The sequence below is a fragment of the Lynx rufus genome, unplaced genomic scaffold, assembly GCF_022079265.1.
Source record: "Lynx rufus isolate CCGP_SWC_20201006 ecotype Redwood Valley unplaced genomic scaffold, mLynRuf1.p SCAF_17, whole genome shotgun sequence".
In the NCBI taxonomy this organism is placed as follows: domain Eukaryota; kingdom Metazoa; phylum Chordata; class Mammalia; order Carnivora; family Felidae; genus Lynx; species Lynx rufus.
The window spans coordinates 4,173,313-4,192,517 of NW_025814831.1; the positions used below are offsets into that span (position 1 = coordinate 4,173,313).

Below are 19,205 nucleotides of genomic sequence, written 5' to 3' on the forward strand. Positions count from 1 at the left end.
CATGGATACCATCTACCGCGAATAAATCAAGAAAGCGGAGAGAGAGACGTAATTTAGACACACAGAGGGGGATCACCAGAAAGGAGAAGGTGCTGGTCTTGGCTGAAGGGGCAGAGGGCTGAGGCCGGGCCAGCAGTGCTTGGCACGGGCCTTCCGGTAGCTTCCGGCATTTCAAGCTACGTGCTTACTATTCCCCAGATGAAAATAGACATTCTTCTTTAAAATGTAGACCTCAGAGGACATCGAGGTCCGGCTCGTCCTCGGCCCCTCTTCTGATTCAACGCTCCCCACTCCCCCCACTCCCATGACCCCTGGGGAGGCCGAGGCAGAAGAGCCCGACTGGGGTGGGGGGCAGGGGGGGAGGTGGCTGCAGGGCCCTCGTGCCGTCCAGGGAACAGAGAAAAAGGACTTTGCTTCATTGCATTTAGTAGTGACAACAGTTGAACAGGAACTTGTAGGTGTAAGTGCTGAAAACACGTCCTCACGGAGGGTCCACACCAGCCCCCCGGGGGAGTCGCTTGGGTGGTATCTGTCCCCGAGTCTGTGATCTGACACCTCTTCACTCCTGCCCCTAATCTGAGCATCTCGAGTTACAAGTACTGTGTATGCAGAAGAAAATTCTTTACGAGAAAAGAAAATGTCCATTTGTTTTCTATGTAACAAAGTTATGTCTGCTGAGGTGGCGCTGTGATGTAGAAGCTGTTTTACACATCTGCCCGCTCGGGGACCTCGTGAGCGCTGCCCTGGTGGGTACAGCACGGTATCCCAGAGCAAAGGCCTGTCGGCCCCTCAATGGAGCACGACCAGCAGGTCAAATTAATGTCAAATTAATGAGCATCTGGGGGACCTGGGGGGCTCAGGTCATGACCTCGAGGTCCGTGGGTTCGAGCCCCGCATCGGGCTCGCTGCTGACAGCACAGAGCCTGCTTCAGATCCTCGGTCTCCCTCTCCCTCTGCCTCCCTCCTCCCCCACTGCCCAGTTTTCTCTCTCAAAATAAATAAACTTAAAAAAAAATTAATAAGCATACTGCCAGGGCCCCCAGCTCTGTTCAGCAGAATGAGGATATTTAACTCCATTAGTTAAATTTACTATCCACTTATAGTAGCACATCCACAATGGTGAAATTAAGATGTGCTGGGATGTTCCATAATATCCTATAAATTGAAACTAAATTTGTATTTAAAGGGTCTGGGTCCAGACCACAGACCACGGGGCCAGGTTGGACTCAGTCTGTTGCATTAGGTGCCTGACGAGGGTTCTGAACGATCCCCAGGCAGGAGGCTCGGTCCCCACTCCAGGGCCCCAGGACGGGACTCGCTCTGGGCTCCTGAGAAACGCTCCAGGCCGCGGGCCATGGCTTGCTCATTGCTGGCTGCTGTGTCCTGGGACACCGCCCTTCTGCTCTGTCGAACTGGCTCTGAGATCAAGCGAGAAGACAGGAAGATGGCCGGGGACGAGGCCCGCGCCTGCACAGCAGGGCCCGGGGGTGGGGGATAGCCCGGATCCCCGGCACTGCCTGCTCGGGGTCCCTCCTGACAGTCTCCCTGGGGGAGAGGACACCTGTGCCGTCTCAAGGTGGACAAATCACCTTCCTTTTTCGCTCCGCAGAACAAAGCCAAGGAAAACATTCAAAAGAGAAGAGACCTTAACAGGTGACTTTGTGAGCGAGACCCCAGAGGACTGGGGCTCTGACCTCAGCTGCCCCCTGCGGTGGGCCCCTCATGCATTAAGTACAAGCAGAAACGATTTTCTTTCCTACTTCCCGGGGGTGGGGGCAGGATGGCGAACTTAGTTCCTTAATAAACCCAGATGTGGCGGGAAAGCAGCACATCACCCAGGAGAGAAGGGGACATGGTTCTGGGGGAGCAAGGTGGCAAGTAACAGTGTCGTGGTGCTAACTGTGGGTCGTCTCTAAGGCTGGCTGCGTCAGGGGACCGCTCTGCCATCAGCACGAAGGCAAGCAAGATACAGAAGAAGGTAGACAGACGGTCAAGTAAAAAGACATTATTCTTTATAAATAAGATGTTCGTTTGTGTCTGTATTCACAGTAGAAAAATACACATTACTTCACACAGACCTTCTTTGGATAAAACACACACACGTCCAGGACTGAGGTCCGGCTCTGCTTCACTGTGAGGGCTCTGCCTCCGTGGTTTCTAGAGGGACCCCTTCCAGGGGGGCCGTCTGCAGGGCAGGCCCCTCCATACCGGCCACTACGACAACATCTTCCTCCCCGGACACCACGGAACCCGGATGGGACAAGATCAAGCCGTCGGAAGTCTGAATAAATATCTGTTCCTGTCCCTGAGACAAAAATTCATGGCACCCGTTGGTGATTTCAAAAGCCACGGCTTCTCCAGCAGCAACAATGCTCTCCAGTTCTCTCTGGTCAGCGTGCGCCTCGGGCCCCGCGGGGAAGTGGTCCACACCCCCTGCATGGCTTCCCTGGCCACCATCGGTGGGCAGCGACCCAGCCTGGGCCGGCCGAGGCCCCGGCTCGGGCACGGTCCTGGGGACGCAGTCAGCTGGCCCCACGTCCACAGACAAAACCCTCTCCAGCAGAGGGCCGGCAGCCTCTGGAAACAGGACGTCGCTGGGGCCAGACCGTGGGCCTCTCCAGAGGCAGCCATGCCTCTCAAGGTCTCCAGGCCCGGAAGGCGGCAGGGATGCCACCCCTCCAGGGAACATCAGGGTCCTGCAGAGATCCCCGCTGCCCAGCCTGTTTCCAGTTCCGTTCCAGTCTGCGGAGCGTTCCTGAGCATTCTCTCCAGGGAGGGCTGGCACGCGCCCCTGTGTGTGCGTCCCGGGCTCTCCTGACTGAGGACACAGACTCAGGCCACTGACGTTCTCGCACGAGAGAGCGGGAGCCCCACACCCGCTCTTGGCCTCGGGGTCAGCAAATGCCTGCAGCTGCCGGCCTGCTTGACCAGACACCGGCGCCGTGTGGCTTCCTTCCGGACGGCGAGGGGCGCTCCCGCTCGCTGGAGGGGCAGGACCTAAACAGTTCAAGAAAAACAGGTAAGCGTCCACGCGCCGTGACACGGCCTGCTCACTGCGCTCGCTATCCAAGACCAGCAGGTCCAGATTAACTTCCTGGCAGAACGCGTGGACACGTAAACTCTCCTTGCTACTCGGGACTGGCAGCTTCCAAGTGTGGGTGAAGTTCAGAGGCGATACTGATTAGTCAGGTGAGGGGAGCCGTGTGGCCAACAGGGGCCCGGGTTTCCACTGCTCTCCCTGAATAAAGCTGCCCTCCCCTGCAGCAGAACTCAGTCGTAAGTTCTAAAGAGCAGAATGCCTCTTTCCATTGGAGACTTGAGGGTCAAGCAGGGTATCGGGCAGTTTTAGGAAGCAGCAGAACCATTCTCAGTGCGCTGTAAGCTCAGGGTCTGGTTGAGAGGTTCTGGTTCGAACAGAATAAAAACCAGAGGAGGGCTTGTTTCCAGGGTTAAACCTCAGCCGGCACTTACAGCCAGGCCCCAGACATGGGCTCTTCATTTCAATAAGGGATTCGAGAGAGCCTCACAGACCTCGAGAGTTACAGGGAACGAGAGAGAACCACAGGACCCCGGGAGGTGGGGATAAGACTTGAGAGAAACCAGGTTCTCTTCAATCCGGCCACAGGGGCACCCGGGAGGGAGAAGCAGGCCTGGGAGGCGCGGGGCGCACACCACGGGGAGCGCTTTACCCTGGTTGGCGGCTGGGGCTCCGCCGTCAGTGGTGTCCTGGGGCGGAGGGTCTCTTCTGGTCTTCTTCACCCAGGCCGGCGCCCCGTCCGCGGTCTGCGAAGAGAACACCCAGGGAGCTGAGCCTAGGAGGGTGCGGGCAGGTTCGCACCGCTCCTCCCCGGAGGACAGCGCCGTGGGCTGCAGTCAAAGCGCCAAAACTCGGCACCGCACCCCCTTCGACGGCACCCACCTCGTTTCCCCGCTTCTGCTGGCCGGCCTCCTCCAGCTCGGCCCGGGGGTCCCGGCCCGTGTCCCCGCTGGTGCGCTGCGCTGGGACGCACTCTGTGCGCGCTCCCCGCCTCCTCAGGAATTCTGTGATTCCTAAAGACTCGGCCACCTGAGGAGGGAGGGCGACAGAGAGGAGCTGCGCTCAGCAGCACGTCGACAGTAATGGCAGGGCCGAGGCGCGTCCGAGAGGGGCCGCCCGAACGACGGGAGAAACAAAGACACATGAGAAGTTCCGTGGAACAGCTGGGGAGAAAACGGGTCCTATCGGAACCAGAAGGTTCTGTGTTAGCACGGTGCAGAGCAGACACCAAAGGGGTTTTTCTCTTTTAATTCACTACGCTGTCCTCAGTGTTGTCGGCAGTCAGACGGCATTGGACACCGGAGTGACCGCTCGCCTCCTGTTCTCCTGTTTTTGATTTCCACTGGAACCGGCAGAAAACAATCCCACCCATTCCAGAACAATATCTCCTCTTGCAGGCAGTGGACAGGGTGAGGGTCTGGGAGGCTGAGGGTCATGTTGGGCCCCGGCTTCTGTGCTCCCGGAATCTTCCTGGTCCTGTGAGGGGGCTACAGCTGCCCTGGGGGCATTCTGTGAAGCGACGGCTGTCACTGTTTACACGTGAACACAGGAAGGGACCACGGAGCAGGAGGGGAGGAGGCAGGGAAGGAGGGGCAGCAGATCAAGGTCTGAGCAGAGGACAGGCAGCCCCTCGAGTTCAGTGCCTCCCAGCCTGTCTGTGTCCCCTTGCAAGCTAAGCCACGGTCTGTGCCCCTAGGAGGCTGTGGCTCGGCCTGAACTGCCTGCGAGTGTGGGTCCTGACAGGCGTGCACAGCAGCCGTGTGTGTCCAGTCAGCCCTGTGACGGGAGGACACCCACACCTGCCGAGCTCACAGTTTAAAAAACACGTGACTCTTGGGGCGCCTGGATGGCTCAGTCGGTTATGCATCCGACTGTTGATTTCGGCTCAGGACTCGAGCTCACAGTTGGTGGGTTCGAGCCTCACGTCGGGCTCTGCACTGACAGCACGGAACCCACCTGCGATTCTCTCTCCCTCTCTCTGCCCCTCCTCTGCCAGCACATACTCTCTCTCTCTCAAAATAAATACATAAGCTTTAATAAATAAATGTTGCATTTGTATAAAACTAATGACCAAACCCCTCCCCCCCCAAAAAAAAAAGAACAAAAACAAAACAACCCTCGTTCTGTCAGAGTGTGGATCAAGACTTCTTGCTACGGAAGTAACCTAGTCTGCATGACGCTAACCCTAAGAACAGGGGGGCAGACCCATGACCAGGTCAATGAAATCTTAAGAGCAGTTGAAGCAACATGGCCCAAGTGTTCCTTATGGTTGTGAAAGAGGGCTGCCCCTTCCTGCCCTCAGACGCACTAGTGGGGCTCTCCTTTCCAGGGTCCCCTGGCTCAGGCAGCAGACCCTGAGGGCAAAGTGTACCCTGATGGGAACCGAAACTACCCCCTCCAGCAGTAAGGACTGCCCTGACCCAGAAAGACCCCTCCCATGATTGACCCCAACACAATGATCCATTTAACCTTCACTGCCCACCGGCAGGTTCCCGTCCCCTCTGCCCCACATTTTCCTTCTCTAAACCTACAAGTATTTTCAGTAGTTTAGAGACAGTCTCTGAGACACGAGTGTGCCCCAGCTACCATTGTACAAGTATGCTTTTAAATAAACAAGCATTACTTAAAAGCATGGCATCGCTCAGTGCTCCATTTCAACGTGGGCCTGAGACCTGGGGGCCTGGCCGGCACGGACCCCTGAATGATGTGGCCACGTGGGGCACGCTAAGCCCAGCAAAGGGTTTTATCCAAAACAAGTAAAACCACATCAGTTCAAACCAGATTTCTACCCAGGACCCAGTACAGCCAGAGGCAACCTGATGGAGACAATGACAGGGGAATGAGAACTGTGTCTAAACAGCCACGGACAGGATCTATGGTCACCGTCCCCCAGCCCGCAGTTAGCACTGCAGTCACCACTGAGTGAGAGTGTTCTGGACCTTTCAAGGTTCTGTCAGCCCGTCCGCATTCCTGAGTTTTCTGAAACAAGCACCGTTTGCTTTTATATTAAAAAAATGTTGGGGGAGGGGGGGTGCCTGAGTGGTTCAGTAGGTTAAGTGGCTGACTTCAGCTCAGGTCATGATCTCACTGTTTATGAGTTCGAGCTCTGTGTCGGGCTTGTACTGACAGCTCAGAGCCTAGAGCCTGGAGCCTGCTTCAGATTCTGCGTCTCCCTCTCTCTCTGTTCCTCCCCTACTCACACTCTGTCTCTCTCAAAAAATAAACGTTAAAAAAATTTTTTAAAAAATGTCGGGCGGGGCGCCTGGGTGGCGCAGTCGGTTAAGCGTCCGACTTCAGCCAGGTCACGATCTCGCGGTCCGTGAGTTCGAGCCCCGCGTCAGGCTCTGGGCTGATGGCTCGGAGCCTGGAGCCTGTTTCCGATTCTGTGTCTCCCTCTCTCTCTGCCCCTCCCCCGTTCATGCTCTGTCTCTCTCTGTCCCAAAAATAAATAAAAACGTTGAAAAAAAAAAATTTTTTTTAAATGTCGGGCGCCCAGCAGCCTCAGTCGGTTAAGCTTCCGACTCTTGATTTCAGCTCAGGTCATGATGTCATGGTTCATGAGTTCGAGCCCCGCATTTGGCTTGGGATTCTCTTTCTCTCTCTCTCTCTCTCTCTGCCCCTCCCACACGCGCGCGCTCTCTCTCTCTCTCTCAAAATAAATAAACTAAAATAAGACAGTCACTTGGTGGGAAAAAGAGCTGAAAAGCAGTTGACTATGAAGAGGTCACTACTGAAAACAGGCTCCTCAGGGGTGCCTGTCTGGCTCAGTCAGTGGAGCGAGCGACTCCCGATCTCGGGGTCATGAGTTCCAGCCCCACATTGGGCATAGAGATTACTTTAAAAAGATAAATAAGTAAAAATAACAACATTCTCCTCTTTACACGGATATCCTTCTTTTAGCAAATCCAAAAGCAAAACTTTTTTCCCAGGTGAGACTGTTACCTTGTCGTTGCTTATTTCCAGAGGCTCCTGGGAACACAGACCAGAACCACTGAGGTAATCTTGGCACATTTTCTTAACCCTTTTATGCAACTCTTCAAATTCCTTATACACAGCTGGGAACAAAGGCTTTGCTAGATGACCCGTCTCAACCTTTGTGAAGATAAAGGTGACAAGAAATGTTTAAACCAGAGGCAACGAAATGACAAATACAGGGGCTTGGAGGCGGGAAGGATACGAGCTTGTCAGGCCGTCCGCGGCCCGTCATCTCCTCCACTCCCCAGTGACGGCCCACATGTGCCCGGCCCCGGACGGGGCCACAGAGCAGACCACCTCCAGGGTGACAGCCGCAGGGGGACTGTGGGCCGGAGCCCCGAAGAAGGGGTCGCGGGGGGAGCAGGAAGGGGAGACGGAAAGGTCCCGGGGACGGGCCGGCAGGCAGGAGGGGCCCAGGCCTTCACTCCTCCCGGGAGCTGTGCTGGAGTCAGAGCGGGCTCACCAGGGAGGAGGTGCCCGAGAGGAAGGTGACGGGGGCTGGGGGCCGGCCCTGCTTTGCCTTTCTTGCCTCCCACATGAGGTTAAAACAGGCAAGGGGGTCCTCTGGGAGACCTCTGGGAGACCTCTGGGAGACCTGGCCGAATAGGCACCGGTGGGGCCAGCAGGCTCCCCTCAGCTCTGTCCTAGAGGAGGGACAGGATTCCAAACGGCCCGGCTCGTTCTAAAACAAATGCGAAGGATGTCTTTCGAAATAACTTCAAATCGGCCGTGCGTCCTCTAGACACGCTCAGGAGACTCACCTTCATCAGAAGAAACTCGTACACGGTCACCACCTGAGCCAGCTGGGGCAGCACCAGGTCCACGAGAACCTCTCGGTCACACTGCTGGAGAAACTGCCAGAAGAAAGCATTTAACAGCTTCAAAAGCCCCAAAATAATCCCCAGCAGCCAGAAAGTTGGCGCCGAAGAGTATAAAAGACCTAAAGTTCCCCCAAATCGCAGTGATTAAGCGACTCTAACATTCTGTTAACGATCTCACTCGTTGATCCGTTAACAAAGTCTGTGACCAATTCTGGAATCAAAGTTTGACTCCCCTGGGACGGCTGAGCTTAGAGGGGGTACCAGGTCCTGGAGAAGGAACGGTGTTCCCTGCTCTCCGGGGGCACCAACTAGTGCCCGAGATGAAAATGCAAACAAGTGTGGGGCAGCCTGCGGCTGGGAGACCACCGCCAAAGGACAGGCCAAAGAAGAGGAGGCCCCGAGGTGAATGCAGGGGTGGGGGGTGTGGGGAGAGGGCTGCGGGGAGGGCACTGTCCTCAGGACTAGGGGAGGAGCATGAATGACTGTGGGTTCCCAGTTGGGCGCAGGGCAGACCCCCGGGCAAGTTAGACAGGAAGCGGGCTTGGGGGCTCCCCTCGGAAGGGGAGGGCAGGGGAGGTACAGGCCGGGCCGCCCCGTGGGAGCGCTGACGCTCAGGAGCCAAGTGAATTAGCAGGCACAGGAAGTACGTGGGTGTCCGCGAGGGAGGATGGCCTGAGAAACCAGACGGAGGAGGTCACCCAGGGCGGCAATGACGTGGGCGGGGAAGGGACCAGTCTCAGAGACAGGAAGTCTTAAGAGGCACAGGGAGCTCACGAACCATTCGGGTTCGTCGTCTATTAAGTGGAGATAATGATTATGGAACCAATGAAATGAAGTAAACCTGGAACTTAGCACGGGGGCAGGGCGGAGAGCGTGGCCGAGCTGCCACGCACAGTGCTCAACAGATGGCGGTATTTCAAGTGTTAATGACTGAATCGAGTCGAGGACCACCTTCCCTCCTGCTCCTAAAATCTGTCATCCAGGATTAATCGACAAGCCCAATGAGAGGAAAGCGAAGTCACCAGGTTCAAACTTCCAGCTAGAATACGTAAGCTCATGACGCTTTCTAGGAAAGCTTCCTCACCGAGAACCTCTCGTCCCCTTGTGTGTGACTCTGGAGGCCCTGGTTCCCCGGTGGCCACTCTGAGAGCAGCTGTCTCGCTCACTCACTACTTCACACTCTCTTTGCTCCTGTTCACTTCTTTAAGACACGCAGCTGGCCGTTACCAGGCAAATAAATGCCGCCGAGCCAAAGACAGTCGGGATGAATTTAGGGTCCCGCTTTTCTAAATCAGTCCCCTTAAATTCACCAAGCTTACTTTCAAGGGACTGGAATGGAGATTCCAGGGTTCAAAACCTGAAACATGATTTTGTACCTTAAAATTTTGTACAGAAAAATAGAAACTGCCTGTTTCCTAAACTGCTTATATGAAAACATAGCTTACAATCATTCCCAAACGTGTAACGGCAGGCAGCCCGAAAGCCCTCTTGTTATTCCAAACCGGTAAACCTAGAATTATTTCAGGTAACACCGTTCCTGAAGTTATTACACACTTCGTCCAAATACGTTTCAGGCGAACTATTTCGTTGCTCTGGGTGTTTTACTTTTGACTCAGAAACCTACCAGTGGATTGCCACACGCCATGCCAAAGACACGGGTTTCGAGAACAGGGTCTAAGAGCCACGCACCTCCTTGAGCCGGGCTCTGGCCGCCGAGGCGCTCTGTGCACCTGCCACGCAGGCACCGGCGCGCCCACGCGGGTGAGCGGCTCCGCCTCGCCCAAGGACGGCCTCGCTGGCCTCTGCAGGGGCTTCTGCGAACTCGATTCGTCTAGGGCCTGAGTGTCTCTCTGATCCCACGAAGGCCGAATAATTTCCATCTTCTGGTTCAGACACCAAGGCGTCTTCAACTTCTACAGACTGGCTATTCTAGAGAGCGTTACGCACCCAAAACAAAAATGAAAGAATCATACTTTATACGCCATAGTGACAACCCTAGAGCCAAACAGTGTCACGTCAAAAGCAAAGAACTTGAGAAATTATTTCTTCTCTGCATTATCAAGACACATTAACTATAATCGACGCACCTTAAACTTTCCCAACAGAGTTCCTTGTTGCGACATCTGGTATTAGCCAGCTGGTAAGTCTGGGTTGGCCAGCCATAACCCTGGATGTTGCCCAAAATGAAACAGGAGACTTCTCTGACACCACCGTCATCTTAAAACTGAACCTGAAGTTTGGTCATTCATACCTTACGCTTGACTTTTAAAAATTTTATTATTTTTTATCAGGTATATTTCAAATACCATGACATTCATACTTTGAACATCTATAGTTCAGATTTTCATGCACTGACAAGGGTGTGTAACCATCACCACCATCTAATCCCAAAACATGTTCATACTCCCCCCTGCAAAAGAACCCCTGTACCCGTCAGCAGCATTCATTCTTCCCTGCCCCCAGGCCCTGGGAGCTGCTAGTCTACTCTCTGTCTCGTGGATTTGCACAGCTTTTGGACAGACTCTTGGATCTGACGCCAGCTACTTCCTCACTCGGTGCCAACTCCCCCTCTGAAAACAGGAACAATGCACCTGCATCTCCCAGGACTGCTGGAAGCTTAAATGGATTCAAGGAACACACTTCACGTGGCAGCCGGCACAAAGTAAGTCCCCTGAACTCTTACGGAATTTTCCCTCTACATCTTCACTAGTGGAGCTGCAGAAGCAACACCAGGTCTGTCTGTGGCCCTAGGTGCCGTGTCTGCTCACGGGAAAGGACAGGAGAGACACAGGCCTGCGTGTCCCTCCCCACTGCAGCAGCTGGAGGCACCCCTCCCACGCAGTCTGGACAGCCACCATGCCCGAGGCCAGGCCTGCACTCGGGGACTCTGGTTATCTACACGCTGCTTCTGCCGTGGGGTCGCATTTCATCACTGAAGGAAGTAGGACGTGCCGGTTAGCCTGGTCAACCCGAGACACTCCCGCACACTCCTGTTGTCCCTTGGAATTGTGAATAGTGCCCCTTTCACTCTCAGAATGTCCTGGTTTGGATGATGAACTGTAAATCCCATTTCAACTTAAGAAAGTAGAGAGAGGGGCACCTGGGTGGCTCAGTCGGTTGAGCGTCTGACGCTTGATTTCGGCTCAAGTCACGATCTCAGTTCGTGAGTTTGAGCCCCAAGTCAGTATCTGCACTGACAGTGAGGAGCCTGCTTGCGATTCTTCCTCTCTCTCTCTCTCCCCCTCCCTGCTCACACTTTCTCTCTCTTTCTCTCAAAAATAAATAAATATTAAAAAGAAAAAAGAAAGGTAGAGAGGTTTCTCAAAAGTTGGGGTTTTATCAGCCATGAGGGGTGCAGAACCTTCCCCAACAAGGCAGCCTAGAGTGTGGGCTTTGAAGTCAGAAGACCTCAACCTCAGTCTCGTTCCCACCTGGCAGAGTCCTAGGTGTGCCCCGACGGGATGCCCACCATCCTCTGAGCCCCATGCACTTGTCTTGCACCTGACTTTCGGGGCTCTCACAGGATGGAGAAGACTTACAACGCTCCCGCCCCAAGGAGGCGTGCAATCAACAGTATATCGTTGGTGTCTGTGTTACTAGTACTCAGGCTAACCTACAGGGGAGAGAGTACTTTTGAATCCTCACACGGGGCTGTTCCGTGGTTCTTGCCACTAGACCTCAGTACAGATAAGCCGGGCCCAGACAAGATCTGTTCAGGCCCCAAGGAACCCATCTGTAAGCCAAAGCGGCCACCAGCCTCACCCCTCCTTCAGGAACCCCCGTCCCGTTGCAGGGAATGAGGTGGCCGGAGCAGACAGGCTCTTGTTAACATCTTCCAAGTCACTAAAATCACAAACTCCCAGCAACAGCCGAGTCAGTTCCAGTGCTGGTTTGTCTAACATTTCAGGAACTGCAAATACAATTGCCTAGCCAGAAGCACAGACACAAATAAAAGCCAACACAAGTCAAAGGAGAAGGAAGCAGGGAGGTTCAAGCGAAGCAGGTGAGGGGGACCACAGAGGTCTGCCGTTCGTTTAAGTGATCTGTCCACATTTCGTAAATACCTGACCGCTTGTATGCGGCACACGAGGGCACACGACACGTTTAGGAACCTGAAATTGCTGTCCCTCAACTGTGGCGTGGTGGTGCAAAGTCAGAGTGGCTTCGACCTGCCTTGTCTGCTTGTGAGTTTCCAAAGGGGCAAGACGCGAAGACGGCATGTCGCTGCTGACGCTCCAGAAGTGCCCCGGGGACCACCGCTCCCAACTGAGACCTTTCTCAGGGCCCGCTGTGACTTCAGCAGCAAGACAGGAGTGCTCTGCGGCTCGCGTTGCTGACCAGAGCTAGAGAATTTGCGGCTATGTTCCCCTCGAACACGCCCAATGAGGCTGGCGAGTACCCCACACAGAGGGTGCACAGTGCCTTGCTGGTCGGGCGGCCGTACAGACCGGGGGCGGGGGTGTCTCAGAGCCCCTGCCGTGACCTTGGACCTACTTGAGCCTTCACCTGAACCCCCATCAGATACCATAAAGCCTCACTTCGGGATGGGCAGGAAGAAGGACACGGTCACCAGTAGAAACATTACCTGCAGGCCACACGGTGGTGACTGGGCCCCTTCCTCACCCAGAAGAGCTGACGTGGGCAGCCCCGGGGACGGTAGGCTAGCTGTCCTGCCCTCGATGCAGCCTCGGGTCGTGCTCCTGTTGGCCTTCTCAGACAGAGACACCTCCGGTTCTGGGTGGCCGTGGCCCGGATTGAGTTTAAGATGCCGGGCCAGGCCCCCTTTTCCTATGTAGGACTTCTCACACGTCTGACACTTGAAAGTCTTGGGCCTCAGGGAACAGCTCGACAGGTCAAACAGCGCCCGCTTTCCCCTCTGGTCGTCGTCGTCTTCCACACTCAGCTCTGAGTAATCGTCAGAATCTGACAAGCGACCGTCAGCCAGGTCCTCCGTCTTGATGAACTTATAATCTTTGACTTTATACTTGGGCGGTCGAGATATTCGTCCAGAACGCGTCTTCACTTTTAAAGATTTTTTTAGCTTCTCCGTGTGTTTTGTGTGCAAGCTGGAAATAAAGAAATTCGCTGAACCGGATGAAACAGATGTCACCACCGGTGGGTCAGAAGCTGACAGAGGGGCCGGCGTGGCACCCGGTCCTTGCGGAGCCACCAGCCGCAGGGCGGGCAGTGGCCTCTGTACAAACACCCGAATCGGAGGGGAGTTACTCGGGAAGCGCGGCTGTGCCCGGAGCCCCAGCACGCCGGGCGCCCCCCTGGGCGGCTGGCTCAGCCCGGCTATCCTGGGCTGGAGGGTGGCCAGTGGGGGCGTCGGCCTTTCCTGGTCTGTCATTCCTCCAGATACTACCTTGACACAAATGGCTTCCAGTTGCTTAAAGAGAGAAAGAGAAAAGCATTAGGCTTATCAACGGTTCTACAATTTTGCTCTCATCTTAACTGTATTATCACACGTGTTTCTAAATTATAAAATTCATCTTGTATGTGAGTCTATTTAACGTACCTGTACTGTTTCTAGTGATACACTTGACCTCACATCCATATGTGCATGTGGAAATATTTGCATAAACAAATTAAAAGTTCATGAAACCACTTAACATTTCTATACAAATGCCTTCTGATAGGATCTATCCTACGTTGTTTTTTAAAAAAATACTAGTCAAGGGGTGCCTGGGTGGCTCAGTTAAGTGTCTGACTTTGGCTCAGATCATGACCTCCTGGTTCATGAGTTTGAGCCCTCTATCGGGCCCTGTGCTGACAGCACAGAGCCTGCTTTGGATACTTTGCCTACCCCACCCCCAAAAATAAACATTTAAAAAATAAACACAGGGGTGCCTGGGTGGCTCAGTCTGTTGGGCATCCTACTTCAGCTCAGGTCATGATCTCGCAGTTCATGGGTTTGAGCCCTGCATGGGGGTCTGTGCTGACAGCTCAGAGCCTGGAGTCTGTTCAGATTCTGTGTTTCCCTCTCTCTCTGACCCTCCTCTGCTTGCTCATGGGCTCTCTCTCTCTCAAAAATAAACATTTAATAAATAAATAAATAAATAAATAAATAAATAAATAAATAAATAAATAAATAAATAAAAGTAGTCACAATCTACTAAATTGATTTCATGAACTAATAAGAAATATCCTTCTTTACAGTAGATTTGTATTTACTTGGAATTCTTAGTACTCTAACCTGGATTCAGTTCAATACATACGCTCTTTTTTTTTCTTTTTCAATTTTTCATGAAATCCTAGAAACAAAAAAGCCATAAGGAGCAATGTAACACAGGTTCCCACCACCTGCCTTAAAACATGCAGCACTTCCCTTTGAGGTGAAGCTCTGTGCTGTTCTCCCAGCCTGCGTGCCTTCCTGAGGGCTATTTGTCATTCACACGCATTTTTATATTATCTACGGAGCTACCCCCCAAAATATGCACTTCGGTTTTGGCATGTTTTTGAACTTCACGTAAGCGTACATGACCTGCTGCAAGCTGGTGCAGCGTTTTCAGGTGTGTTACTTCCTGTCCGGCTTGTGAAATTCATCCACACCGCGGCGTGTACCTCTCATTTCCTCTGCAGTCTGAGAACACTCTCCCGTTGACGGGCAAGTGTCCCTAACCTTGCGCTCTTGTCGTCTGCGTGGAACCGTCTGCGCGGGTGTCTGTGTTCACGTGTGTGAGTTTCTCCAGGGCACATACCTGGGAGCGGGGTGCTGTCTTCAACAACTTTTTAGCATCTAAGAAAGCGTTCAGTGCACGTACTTCCTGATGTGGCAATTCTGCTTCTTGGGTTCCAGAAGAAACACTGGCATAGGTACAAAGATGTAGGTCTGGGGAGGGTCAAGGCAGCACGGTCTGCAAGAGCAAACCGCCCACCGAAGGGGAGGGCTGCCCTCGACAATATTCCACAGATAATGACTGAGCAGCTACTATGTGCCAGACACAATGTTAGGTATACACCTGTCATGGGCTCAGGGGAGAGGCAGCAAGACACAAGGCTCATGGCCTCACGCTGCAAAATCGATCAGCATCAGGGAGCCTGGGCGGCTCAGTCAGTTGAGCGTCCAACTTTGGCTTAGGTCATGATCTCATGGATTGCGGGTTCGAACCCCGCGTCGGGCTCTGTGCTGACGGCTCGGAGCCTGGAGCCTGCTTCGGATTCTGTGTCTCCCTCTCTCTCTGCCCCTCCCCCACTTGTGCTCTCTCTAAAAAATAAATTAAAATTTTAAAAAATTAAGAAAGAAAAGAAAAGAAAAGAAAAGAAAAGAAAAGAAAAGAAAAGAAAAGAAAAGAAAAGAATCAATATCCTTCTCCAGAGAGGAAAGAAAGATGAACCTCATCGTGCAGAGCAGGCTTTCCCAGCCTGGGCACAAGTGACATTTCAGACCATTAATTCTTTATTGTGGTGGCCATCCTGTGACTGCAGGATGTTGAGCAGTGTCCCTGCCTCCACCTACTAGATGCCGGTAGCACGCCCTCTCTTGGGACAAAAATGTCTCCAGACACTGCCAAGAGTCCCCAGCCGAGAACCACTGATTTGGGGCCACCAACAGGCCCTCTTTGGACTCGACCCCACACCAAGGGGGGGGTCAATACAAGCGTCACACGGAGCAGAATGAAAACTCCCACCGAAACCACGCGGGAGTACATCTGTCTGTGTGTGTGTTCCACATGTACCACAAACAGCAGACACAATCCGCTGTCCTGGGTGAGGAAGGGTACGCAGCTGGTGCCCTGAGGCCCCTGAGGGCCAGTCCTGGGCCACCTGTGAATCAAATGACAACTATCTTTTAATAATCACAGTTGTTTCACTTACTATCACTTAGAATGTCTAAGCTCTTAGGATATGACCAGATAATGCCGTTAAACACACACACACACACACACACACACACACACACACACACCCCAAATCCTACTGTTTTAGGAATACTTCAGTGGCAAAACTGGTCTAATTTTTAAATCGGCTCCCCACGAGTTTACCAGGTGGGTATCATGCTTGATACTTTGGTATATGTTTATTTCACTCAGCAAACTTTTACCAGGTATCTCCGTGTGCCAATACCTACACAGAAGCAGGCCAATGTGGGTGAGGGGGTGGGTGACATAGGTGAAGGGGATTAAGAGGTATAAACTTCCAGTTATAAAATAAGTAAGTCATGGAGGTGGAGAGCACAGCATAGGAAGTGTAGTCGGTAACGTTGTAATCACATTGTACGGTGCCAGATGGTGACTGCACTTACTGTGGTAAACACCGAATAATGCCCAGGCTTCTGGAATCGCGACCTTGTACACCTGAAGCTAATATAATACTGTATGTCAACTATACTTCAGTTAAAAAAACAAAAACAAAAAACATTAGCCAAGTCCTAGCCTCACTGAGGAAGAGGGCAGTTTCCCCGGCCATGCCTCAGTCACCTGCAGACCTGCCGAGTCAGGACCTGCCAGCCGGCAATCTGTACTTTGAAAAGCTCCACTGCCAATCTGGAAGGCAGACTAGGTTCCCTAAGGAATGCAGACAGGAAACAATGACACCATGGGGCAGCAGGTGCGATAAGAGAGGCAGGAGGCAGGAGCAGCCTGGTGGGTGGGGGGGGGAGGGTCTGGCTTCCCAGAAGAGACCCGAGAAGGCCGAATGGAATTTTGGCCAGGTGGACAGGTAGTCTGACGTGCAAGGAAAAAATGAGCGAATGCACAGACGCATGAAAAATGGCACAGCATACTGGAAGAAATTGGGAATGTTTCTGTGGTGCAGGAACGGGGAGCACGGGAGGGATGCGAGCCCAAATCCGACCCACGGGAGTGCGTCCACTGGGTCTGTGCCTTCTGATCCACACCACCCTCCCCGCAGAGAACCACGAGACCGGGGTCCTCTAAATGCACACTCCACCCTCCCCCCAACACTGCCTGTCCCCTTCCATATTTTCAACTGGGACCCACACTTCCATCTCTTCAACTAAGTCATTTCTGATCCCCTCAGCCCAAAATCAGTTCTCCCTTTCTCTAAGTGCATCAGTCCTTTATCTCTAGTGTTCCGACCTCGATGAGAAGTTACCTGAGTCACGTTTTACCTCATTGGTTAGATCATAACCTCCTTGGGTGCAAGGAACACACGTGGTTTGCCTCGGTGGCCCCCGTGGCACAGCTGGGGCTGACTCGACAGCCAACTTACATTATTGTGAGTGCAGGCAGAATTTATGTCATCCCAATTAGATCAGCCACAGAATACGGTCGTGCTGCTTGATGCTGATTAAGGTCGCTTGCATTTGACGGGAAATGTCACTTTTGGACTCTTCAAGCTGCCACACCAAACCCAAAGAGCTGGGGTCACCTTCAACAGGTGCTGGAGTGGGAGAACCCTGGGTAAAGTCACCCCGCCTCTCGGAGCTTGTTCCTTATCTGTAAAGTGCTGATACGAACACTTCTGTGCGCTTGCCCGGAAGTAAGCCCCCTGTGGTGCCAGGCATGGAGTAGATGCTCCGCACACAGCAGCCACCATCACCCGTCTCTCTCTTTTTTTAATGTTTCTTTATTTGGGGGGAGGAGCAGGCAGAGAGAGAGGGAGACACAGAATCTGAAGCAGGCTCCAGGCTCCGGGCTGTGGAACTCAACGACCGGGAGATCATGACCTGAGCGGAAGTCGGACACTTAACAGACTGAGCCACCCAAACAGCAGCCACCGTCGCCCTTCTGACTCCGCCTGTGTGGGAGTCCGAGCTAGAAAGCTCATCCGATGTCAATAAGGGAACCAAAGCCCAAAGAGGTTGGGTTACTCAAGGTCACACCTCTAGGAAGGAGTTTGGGCAGATTCATAGCTGTCTTCTCAAACTTTGGCGAGACACCTGTCCAGTCCTGACCCCCAACCCGGTACAACTCCCGGCGGCCAAAATCACTCGGTTAAAAAACAAAACAAAACAAAAAAACAAAAAACAACGAAGACTGTTGATTCTATCCTCTCTCTCTGTCTCCTAGTGGAAGCGGCATCTCTCTGGCAACTCTGGGCCGAGAAGCGCTAGTGTCACGTGCAAGCCCAGTTCTGAAAGGGGATGTGGCTTTACAGACGACAGGAAGGACCTCCGGCTGCAGGAGCTCCCCCTGACCCCCTGGGCTTGGAAGAGCAGGCTCTGGTCTCCACTCCCCTAGCAACCAAGAGCTGCGGGCCCCAGGAGGTAGTAACGCGGACAAGTGACGGGGTGTCGCATGCGGAGTGCTCTCACGTATCTCCCTCGTTCAGCGCGCGGCAGGCGCGGTGCCGGGCACTGGCTACAAATCCGGGCACGACCCCCCAGGGTGCCAAGTCCGCCTCAGACCGCTCTACGGTGTGCTCCGTTCTGCCCCAAGCCCCCGAGCTGGCAGTCGCCGCCCTCCCCACTGGTTCCTTTTCATCCGTCCACGCCTCGGCTCCGGCGTCAGGCCTGAGGGCTCCTCGCTCTAAAGCAGCGGCCCCCGCCCCCGCCGCGTCCCTCCCCGAGTCTGCCTGTCGCCCTGCACGGAGGGTGTGCGAGGCCGCGCTTGCGCCGAGGCCAGCGCCTGGAACCCAGCGAGCGCTCGACGGACGCCGAGTGAACGGACGCAGGCCTGCGCGAGGGGCCGGGCGGCACGGAGGCCGCGGGCAGCGCTCCGAAAGCGGGACCGCGGCCCAGCAGGCGCGTCGCAGGAGCTGCAGACGCTGGCGCGGTGACCGCTCAGTGTGGGCCGCCCGGAGCTCTCGGGCGGGCGGACGCCGCCTCTCCTGCCGCGCCGCTGCCCGGCCCCGCTCCGGGCCTCGGTTTCCCCACGTCCCTCCCGGCGCCTCACCTGGGGCGGCAGCAGGCGCGGCGGGCGCGGGGGCTGGGCGCCGGGGCCCCGCTGCAAGGCGGCCTGCTGCGCCGCGTCCCGCAGCCGTCGCGCCGCGTCCTGCGGGACGAAGGGCGGCGGCGGCGGCGGCCGCTCGGCCGGCGGCTGCGCCTTCGTCACCTGCTCCAGGACCCGCCGCAGCTGCTCGGGGTCCAGCGGGGCCACGCGCGAGGCGCTGCCGCCGGGGCCGGGGGGAGCCTGGCCGCCCCCGCCGCCGCCCCCATCCTCGCTGCCGTCCTCGGCCTCCGGCTCCGCGTCCGCCATGGCCGCCGAGACCGGGACTCGAACCCGCGTCGCCGAGCGACGGCGGCTCAAATGTGCGTCACCTGGGAAGAGCGGGGGACTACGAGTGCCCCGCAGGCCAAGACACCTTGGAAGGCGACCGCAACTGGTCGAGCCGGGCGGTGGGCGGGGCCTGGGTTGGCTCCGCCCCGTCGCCGCTCCGCCAAGGACAGAATGGGCCTTATTTTCCTCTCCCTCGTCACTGATGCATTTAATTTTCAGGTGTCGCTCCTCCAGGAGCTATCCAGGGCC

General features: G+C 54.7%; 1 protein-coding gene across 3 annotated transcripts; it reads right to left on the minus strand.

Moving 5' to 3' along the window:
- Positions 1-1,992: 1,992 nt before the first annotated feature.
- On the minus strand, positions 1,993-18,969 carry ZNF839 (zinc finger protein 839). Of its 3 annotated transcripts, none has more exons than XM_047080057.1 (8): positions 18,633-18,969; positions 12,419-13,222; positions 9,523-9,762; positions 7,774-7,866; positions 6,980-7,129; positions 3,920-4,066; positions 3,690-3,783; positions 1,993-2,997 (listed from the first exon to the last, which is right to left on the minus strand). In XM_047080057.1, the coding sequence occupies exons 1-8, from the start codon at positions 18,933-18,935 to the stop codon at positions 2,129-2,131; spliced, it is 2,700 nt and encodes an 899-aa protein (XP_046936013.1). In that variant the 5' UTR covers positions 18,936-18,969; the 3' UTR covers positions 1,993-2,128. The 3 variants fall into 3 exon arrangements, with proteins under 3 accessions (XP_046936013.1, XP_046936012.1, XP_046936011.1); XM_047080056.1 differs by lacking the exon at positions 18,633-18,969 and adding an exon at positions 17,008-17,378; XM_047080055.1 differs by lacking the exon at positions 18,633-18,969 and adding an exon at positions 14,535-14,932.
- Positions 18,970-19,205: the final 236 nt, after the last annotated feature.